General features: G+C 36.4%; 1 protein-coding gene across 1 annotated transcript; it reads right to left on the bottom strand.

The window, feature by feature from the left end:
* Positions 1-270: 270 nt before the first annotated feature.
* On the bottom strand, positions 271-9,350 carry LOC115927942. Its single transcript, XM_030994309.1, has 7 exons — positions 9,102-9,350; positions 7,937-8,116; positions 5,812-5,991; positions 4,005-4,172; positions 3,054-3,221; positions 1,832-1,996; positions 271-285 (listed from the first exon to the last, which is right to left on the bottom strand). The coding sequence occupies exons 1-7, from the start codon at positions 9,198-9,200 to the stop codon at positions 271-273; spliced, it is 975 nt and encodes a 324-aa protein (XP_030850169.1). The 5' UTR covers positions 9,201-9,350.
* Positions 9,351-9,599: the final 249 nt, after the last annotated feature.

Raw genomic sequence — 9,599 nt, 5'->3', positions numbered from 1 at the left:
TTGCATGCTTTTCTAAATTGAATGCTCGTTTTGCACGTCTCCGTGACAAGAGTATGAAATCGCATGCTACTTAATCAAATTGAACGACGCAATTAGCTTTTTGAATGTTGATCTACATAGTGATTCAATTTCGCACGAACTTGAATGAACGTAACGTTAATTCGGATGCTAAGTTTACGAAGTTGGGCGGGAAAACCTATAGGTGATCAATAGTTTTTTCATTGCTGCAATCGGGACTGTTGGCAAGACGGATAAAGAAAAGGATATTTTCTAGATCATATTGATCTGTTGAGAGAGGGAGTAGTGATTAAATATGAATGAAAGACGTCGCTCATGATCTTAAGTCTTACAGAAAAAGAATTAAACGAGAAGACAAAACGATAGTAAACCATTCCTTAATCACACTACCCTTGAAGAAAAAACTTGAGCTATATTTGTAATAATAATAATAATAATAGTTGTATAGACATGATTGTCAGAAAAAGAGGGAATTCCTTCCCCCGGCGAATATGATCCGGTTATCTTATACCCTATTTTATACAATGGCTCTAGTATTTTAAGCATCGTGATTGGTCAATACGCGTCACCTGACATGCACACATTTTTGATGCAAGCACGCTTTTGCCAAAAAAGCGCACAAAAAGTGATAATACACGTTACCATGGATATCCAGCGCGCGCGCGTACGTGTAGTACTAGTACGCTCCCTCGAGTGCATTGTAGGCTATAGGCTACGCGTAGCTAATATGTACGCCCCACCATGATCCCCAGCGCAGCGTACGCGTAGCTTAGCTCTAGCTAGCTAGCTAGCTAGAGCGGGGTATTATTACTAGAAAGCAAATTTTTATTTTACTTTTGCCTTGGATTTAGGCCTGTTTTGACTTTTGGATTTTATAATGAAGCCAAGAATTTCAGCTGTCTGATGTATTTTGTTTGTTTTGATTTAGACCCTCTATGTCGCTAATTTATAAAAAAAACAAATAACGCACTTGACCCTGTTGTGCGAATAACGTAAATGCAGTGTACGCTCGGTTTCTTCAGATGGTTTGCACTGTGAACTCGCCGCAAGCGGCTCGTTGCACAGACCGGCACCAATTTAAAGAAACCTCGCGCGTACTGCATTCACCGCTTTTGCACTCTGAGCCGTGCGTTATTTGTATAATATTTCACGTCTGAATGAGTGAGAGGGGGGGGGGGAGGGGGATGATTCACATATCGGATGTCATATCTTAATATGTTATAATAGTAACACTATGTTAGATAAACAGTTGCTGACATTACACTACTTACAAATATTGTTAAATATTACATCATAATTAAGTGCCAACCTCATTCATTGACAAAAGCAATATGTCATTCTGACATTTGATTGAAAAAGTACTGTAACAAACCTAATTTAACTAAGACTTGGCAGATTTTAACATGTTACAGATTCGAAAAAAAACGGGTAATAAGAGGTTCACTTTACATTTTTGTAGACTTTTAAATTCAAGTATTTAGTCTCATCAGTATTCACAATTGAAATAGCCGTCTATCCATCAGCAATTCCGTAGCACCTCCAATTGTCATATGAAATGAGAAAAATGGTATGTATTATTCACTATCAATCTTAAAAGCTTCAGTTTTTGTTTTGTTTTATGACGGACATTTTTTTTCGCATCCTCTTCATGAAACGTTACTTTTCCTACCTGCTTCCTCTCAACTGTGTACAAATTGCGAGAGTAAACTAGTCCACTTTAATATGTGTGACTATACAGAAAAGGGTACACTTCAAGTATAACAAATATGAAGTGAATTTCTGAGATTCCTAATATATATGATCGAACCAATACCGTTCCTGATGATGCCATCACCGATGATGTTGAGTAGAAGTCATCGTGATAGTAACCACCGAGTGTCAGGTTCTTCAGATGAGGCATCGTAAAGATGAACTGAGCGAGATGACGTGATGAATTGGGACGTTTACTGAGATGACCAGAGATGACCAGAGTCTTAATCTGTTGTAATAGTACGACATCATGTTGGATAAACAATTGCTGAAATTACTATACTGAATTGTATCTTGCATTATACAGTCGCCACCCTCATTCACTTAAAAGCAATACCTTACTCTTACAATCTATTGATAGAGATATTACTTTTGCAATTATATTTCTTTATAACGTAACACAAATATGTGAAAAATAGATTCAGAACATTTGCCAGTTTCCGATGGAAAACACAATCACAACAACTGGAACGAAAAAATTCGATTTTTATTTGGTAGATTTTTGAATTCATATATCCATTATCATCAGAAATTCTTAATTAAAATAGCCGTCACTCTAATCAGCACTTCTATAGAGTGGTGAAGTGTAACGTCATCAACAAATCTATTTTTGGAATTTCTCAATTTTTTCTTCATTTCTGAAAAAGCATGGAACATCATCCCACCAGCACTTCCATAGATTGGGGGGTCCACATATTTATTGTCCAAAGTCCCAGTCTGATATAATTGTAGCATTATTTTTGATTAACAATTGCTGACATTACACGACCTGAACATATTTTTACACTTTACATCTTGAAACAGTTGCCATCCTCATTCATTCACAAAGCAAAACGTCATTCTAACAATTGATTACCAAAGCAATTTTCCATAACATAAAAGTGTGAAACAACATGTGCCACTTTGCGGTTTCCAAAGGGGTAGAAAAGACGAAGAGATTAGATTGTTCCTTTTTGTAGGTTTTTAAATGAACATATTTAGACTTATCATCATTCACTATTTCAATGGACGCCTCTCCATCAGCATTCTCGTAGCATTCCTAATTGTCACATGGAATTAAAAGAAAGTGGTATAAAATATATTGTTCACCATTATTGTTAAAATCTTCAGTGTGTTTTTGTATTATGACAGATGTTCAATTTTCCTACGTGTTTTCTCTTAACGGTGTACCAATCGCGAAAGTAAAATTGTCCACTTCCGTGTGACTATATAGAAAAGAGTTCACTTCCAGTATAACAAATATGTAGTGATTTTCTTAGTCCTTAAGATTATGAGCGAATCAATACCTTTGCAGACAATGCCATCGCCGATGACGTTGAGTAAAAGTCATCGTGACAGGAACCCCAGAATGTCAGGTTCTTCAGACGAGGCATCTTACAGATGAACTGAGCTAGGTCACGTGATGCATTGGGACGTTCACGGAGATCATCATAGGAGAAGTCCAGAGTCTCAATCTGTTGTAATAGTACGACATCATGTTAGATAAACAATGGCTGACATTACTATAATGTATTATATCTAACATTACATGATGATAGAGTCGCCACCCTCATTTACTTACAAAAGCAATACGTTACATTTACAATCCATTTGCTAGAGATATTACTTTAAAAATCATATTCCATAATAACGTAACACAAATGTGTGAAAAATAGACTCGGAACATTTGGCAGTTTCCGATGGGAAACGTAATCGCAACAACGGGAAAGAAATGATTAGATTTGTTTTGTGTGTAGGTTTCGAATTCATATATTTCTTTTATCATCGGCGATTGTTAATTAAAATAGCCGTCACTCCATTAGCACTTCCATAGGGTAGGGGGGGGGTCCACATATTGAGTGTCCAAAGTCCCAATCTGATGTTGTAGCATTTATGTTGGATAAAAAATTGCTGCCATTACTTGAACATGTTTTTACACTTTACATCTTCATACAGTTGCCTTCCTTATTTATTTATCATTAGAAACGTTCTTCTGAAATTCAATTCGGAAATAGTACTTTGAAAATCTATTTTTACATGACATAAAAGTGTAAAAACAAAAATATGGAACACTTTGCGGTTTCCAAAGGGATAGAAGATACGAAGGGATTCGATTTCTCATTTTTGAAGGTTTTTAAATTGAAATATTTTAGTCTCATTGGCATTCACAATTTAAATGGACGTCTCTCCATATAACAAAGTATAACAAATATGTAGTGATTTTCTTAGTGTCCTAAAATATATGAGCGAATCAATACCTTTGTTGATGATGCCATCTCCGATGATGTTGAGTAGAAGTCATCGTGACAGAAACCACTAAATGTCAGGTTCTTCAGATGAGGCATCTTAAAGATGAACTGAGCGAGATCACGTGATGCATTGGGACGTTCACGGAGATCATCAGAGGGGATGTCCAGAGTCTCAATCTGTTGTAATAGTACGACATCATGTTAGATAAACAATGGCTGACATTACTATAATGTATTATATCTAACATTACATGATGATACAGTCGCCAACCTCATTCACGTTACTCTTACAATTTATTTGATAGAGATATTACTTTGAAAATCATATTCCATAATAACGTAACACAAATGTGTGAAAAATAGACTCGGAACATTTGGCAGTTTCCGATGGGAAACGTAATCGCAACAACGGGAAAGAAATGATTAGATTTTTTGTGTGTGTAGGTTTCGAATTCAAATATATCTTTTATCATCGGCGATTGTTAATTAAATAGCCGTCACTCCATTAGCACTTCCATAGGGGGGGGGGGGGTCCACCAGGCGCGTACGCAGGGGGGGTGTTTGGGAGGTTAACCCCCCCCCTTTGGTATTTTTATGTGTGTAAACCCCCCTAAAAAATCACTAAAACCCCCCCCCCCCCCTTTGGATTTATTTATTTATTTATTTATTTTAATTTAAAAAAAAAAAAAAAAAAAAAAAAAAAAATTACCCCACCGATGACCGAAGAAGGTGACCTTACCCCCCCCCCCCAACGGAGCAAAATGTCAAATTTTCAAATTTCGAGACCAAAAAAAAAAGTGTCCTCTTACCCCCCCCCCCCCCCCCCCCCCCCCCCCCCCCCCCCCCCCCCCGCTTCTTCAGCGATCGGTTGAGTCGTTGCGATTTTTTTGGGACCAAAAAAAAAAAAAGTGTCCGCTTACCCCCCCCCCCCCCCCCCCCCCCCCACTGAGCGACTTTTTCGGCTGGCTGAGTCGTTGCGATTTTTTTTGGACTCCCCCCCCCCAAAAAAAAAGTATCCGCATACCCCCCCCCCCCCCCCCCCCCCCCCCCCCCCCCCCCCCCCCCACTGAGCGACTTTTTGGCCGGCGCGATTTTCAAATTTTCCTGAGTCGTTGCGAAATTTTGGACCCGATTTTAAAACCCCCCCCTTGAAAAAATCCTGCGTACGCCACTGGGGTCCACATATTGAGTGTCCAAAGTCCCAATCTGATGTTGTAGCATTTATGTTGGATAACAAATTGCTGCCATTACTCGACTTGAAAATGTGTTTACACTTTACATCTTGATACAGTTGCCATCCTCATTCATTTATGATTGGAAACGTTATTCTGAAATTCAATTCGGAAATAGTACTTTGAAAATCTATTTTTACATAACATAAAAGTGTAAAAACAAAAATATGGAACACTTTGCGGTTTCCAAAGGGATAGAAGAGACGAAGGAATTCGATTTTTCATTTTTGAAGGTTTTTAAATTGAAATAATTTAGTCTCATTGGCATTCACAATTTAAATAGACGTCTCTCCATCAGCATTCCCGTAGCATTTCGAATTATCATATGGAATTAAGAATATGTTATATAATATATTAGTCACCAGCATTGTTGAAATCTTCAGACTGTTTTTGTATTATGACAGAAAGTTCACTTTTCGTATCCACGTCCATGAACATTTAAATCTTCCTACCTGCTTCATCTTAACAATTACGAGAGTAAAATCGTACACTTGCGTTTGACAATATAGGAAAGGGTACACTTTAAGTATAACAAATATGTAGTAACTTTCTTAGAGTCCTAAAATGTATCACTGAATCCATACCTTTGCTGATGATGCCATCGACGATGATGTTGAGTAGAAGTCATCGTGAAGAAAGACCTCGTACTTCCCATTAAGTGTCAGGTTCTTCAGATGAAGCATCTTACAGATGAACTGAGCTAGGTCACGTGATGCATTGGGACGTTCACGGAGATCATCAGAGGGGATGTCCAGAGTCTCAATCTGTTGTAATAGTACGACATCATGTTAGATAAACAATGGCTGACATTACTATAATGTATTATATCTAACATTACATGATGATACAGTCGCCAACCTCATTTACTTACAAAAGCAATACGTTACATTTACAATCCATTTGCTAGAGATATTACTTTAAAAATCATATTCCATAATAACGTAACACAAATGTGTGAAAAATAGACTCGGAACATTTGGCAGTTTCCGATGGGAAACGTAATCGCAACAACGGGAAAGAAATGATTAGATTTTTTTTGTGTGTAGGTTTCGAATTCATATATTTATTTTATCATCGGCGATTCTTAATTAAAATAGCCGTCACTCCATTAGCACTTCCATAGGGGGGGGGGGTCCACATATTGAGTGTCCAAAGTCCCAATCTGATGTTGTAGCATTTATGTTGGATAAAAAATTGCTGCCATTACTTGAACATGTTTTTACACTTTACATCTTGATACAGTTGCCATCCTCATTCATTTATAATTGGAAACGTTATTCTGCAATTCAATTCGGAAATAGTACTTTGAAAATCTATTTTTACTTGACATAAAAGTGTTAAAAACAAAAATATGGAACACTTTGCGGTTTCCAAAGGGAAAGAAGATACGAAGGGATTCGATTTCTCATTTTTGAAGGTTTTTAAATTGAAATAATTTAGTCTCATTGGCATTCACAATTTAAATGGACGTCTCTCCATAAAACAAAGTATAACAAATATGTAGTGATTTTCTTAGTGTCCTAAAATATATGAGCGAATCAATACCTTTGTTGATGATGCCATCTCCGATGATGTTGAGTAGAAGTCATTGTGACAGAAACCACCAAATGTCAGGTTCTTCAGATGAGGCATCTTAAAGATGAACTGAGCGAGATTACGTGATGCATTGGGACGTTCACGGAGATCATCAGAGGATATGTCCAGAGTCTCAATCTGTTGTAATAGTACGACATGATGTTAGATAAACAATGGCTGACATTACTATAATGTATTATATCTAACATTACATGATGATACAGTCGCCAACCTCATTCACGTTACTCTTACAATTTATTTGATAGAGATATTACTTTGAAAATCATATTCCATAATAACGTAACACAAATGTGTGAAAAATAGACTCGGAACATTTGGCAGTTTCCGATGGGAAACGTAATCGCAACAACGGGAAAGAAATGATTAGATTTTTTGTGTGTGTCGGTTTCGAATTCATATATTTCTTTTATCATCGGCGATTGTTAATTAAAATAGCCGTCACTCCATTAGCACTTCCATAGGGGGGGGGGGGGGTCCACATATTGAGTGTCCAAAGTCCCAATCTGATGTTGTAGCATTTATGTTGGATAACAAATTGCTGCCATTACTCGACTTGAAAATGTGTTTACACTTTACATCTTGATACAGTTGCCATCCTCATTCATTTATGATTGGAAACGTTATTCTGAAATTCAATTCGGAAATAGTACTTTGAAAATCTATTTTTACATAATATAAAAGTGTAAAAACAAAATTATGGAACACTTTGCGGTTTCCAAAAGGATAGGAGAGACGAAGGGATTCGATTTTTCATTTTTGAAGGTTTTTAAATTGAAATAATTTAGTCTCATTGGCATTCACATTTTAAATAGACGTCTCTCCATCAGCATTCCCGTAGCATTTCGAATTATCATATGAAATTAAGAATATGTTATATAATATATTAGTCACCAGCATTGTTGAAATCTTCAGACTGTTTTTGTATTATGACAGAAAGTTCACTTTTAGTATCCACGTCCATGAACATTTAAATTGTCCTACCTGCTTCATCTTAACAATTACGAGAGTAAAATCGTACACTTGCGTTTGACAATATAGGAAAGGGTACACTTTAAGTATAACAAATATGTAGTAATTTTCTTAGAGTCCTAAAATGTATCACTGAATCCATACCTTTGCTGATGATGCCATCGACGATGATGTTGAGTAGAAGTCATCGTGAAGAAAGACCTCGTACTTCCCATTGAGTGTCAGGTTCTTCAGATGAGGCATCTTACAGATGAACTGAGCGAGATCACGTGATGCATTGGGACGTTCACGGAGATCTTCAGAGAAGATGTCCACAGTCTCAATCTGTTGTAATAGTACGACATCATGTTAGATAAACAATGGCTGACATTACTATACTGTATTGTATCTATCATTACATGATGATACAGTCGCCAACCTCATTCACGTTACTCTTACATTTTATTTGCTAGAGATATTACTTTGAAAATCATATTCCATAATAACGTAACACAAATGTGTGAAAAATAGACTCGGAACATTTGGCAGTTTCCGATGGGAAACGTAATCGCAATAACGGGAAAGAAATGATTGGATTTTTTTTGTGTGTAGGTTTCGAATTCATATATTTCTTTTATCGTCGGCGATTCTTAATTAAAATAGCCGTCACTTCATTAGCACTTCCATAGGGGGGGGGTCCACATAATAGTGTCCAAAGTCCCAATCTGATGTTGTAGCATTTATGTTGGATAAAAAATTGCTGCCATTACTTGAACATGCTTTTACACTTTACATCTTGATACAGTTGCCATCCTCATTCATTTATGATTAGAAACGTTATTCTGAAATTCAATTCGGAAATAGTACTTTGAAAATCTATTTTTACATGACATAAAAGTGTAAAAACAAAAATATGGAACACTTTGCGGTTTCCAAAGGGATAGAAGAGACGAAGGGATTCGATTTTTCATTTTTGAAGGTTTTTAAATTGAAATAATTTAGTCTCATTGGCATTCACAATTTAAATAGACGTCTCTCCATCAGCATTCCCGTAGCATTTCGAATTATCATATGGAACTAAGAATATGTTATATAATATATTAGTTACCAGCATTGTTGAAATCTTCAGACTGTTTTTGTATTATGACAGAAAGTTCACTTTTAGTATCCACGTCCATGAACATTTAACTTTTCCTACCTGCTTCATCTTAACAATTACGAGAGTAAAATCGTACACTTGCGTTTGACAATATAGGAAAGGATACACTTTAATTATAACAAATATGTAGTAATTTTCTTAGAGTCCTAAAATGTATCACTGAATCCATACCTTTGCTGATGATGCCATCGACGATGATGTTGAGTAGAAGTCATCGTGAAGAAAGGCCTTGTACTCCCTATTGAGTGTCAGGTTCTTCAGATGAGGCATCTTACAGATGAACTGAGCTAGGTCACGTGATGCATTGGGACGTTCACGGAGATCTTCAGAGAAGATGTCCAGAGTCTCAAGCTGTTGTAATAGTACGACATCATGTTAGATAAACAATGGCTGACATTACTATAATGTATTATATCTAACATTACATGATGATACAGTCGCCACCCTCATTCACTTACAAAAGCAATACTTTACTGTTACACTCCATTTGATAGAGATATTACTTTGAACATCTTTTTTTTATAATAACGTAACACAAATGTGTGAAAATAGACTCAGAATATTTGGCAGTTTCCGATGGAAAACACAATCGTAACAAAAGGAACGAAGAGATTCGATTTTTCATTTTGTAGGTTTTGAATTTATATTAGTATTATTATTATAAATTAA

This window comes from Strongylocentrotus purpuratus, unplaced genomic scaffold (assembly GCF_000002235.5).
Source record: "Strongylocentrotus purpuratus isolate Spur 01 unplaced genomic scaffold, Spur_5.0 spur5_scaffold_21, whole genome shotgun sequence".
In the NCBI taxonomy this organism is placed as follows: Eukaryota; Metazoa; Echinodermata; class Echinoidea; order Camarodonta; family Strongylocentrotidae; genus Strongylocentrotus; species Strongylocentrotus purpuratus.
Note: the sequence above shows the minus strand (reverse complement) of the source record. Positions and strands in the feature narration are given on the sequence as shown.

What these genes read in the sequence shown, in the direction of transcription:
- LOC115927942 (XM_030994309.1), bottom strand. Translation starts at nt 9,200, where the DNA reads ATGCCTCATCTGAAGAACCTGACACTCAATAGGGAGTACAAGGCCTTT. An exon ending in CGATGGCATCATCAGCAAAG is followed by an intron (nt 8,117 to 9,101) that starts GTATGGATTCAG and finishes CTATTACAACAG; the next exon opens with ATTGAGACTGTGGACATCTT. An exon ending in CGATGGCATCATCAGCAAAG is followed by an intron (nt 5,992 to 7,936) that starts GTATGGATTCAG and finishes CTATTACAACAG; the next exon opens with ATTGAGACTCTGGACATCCC.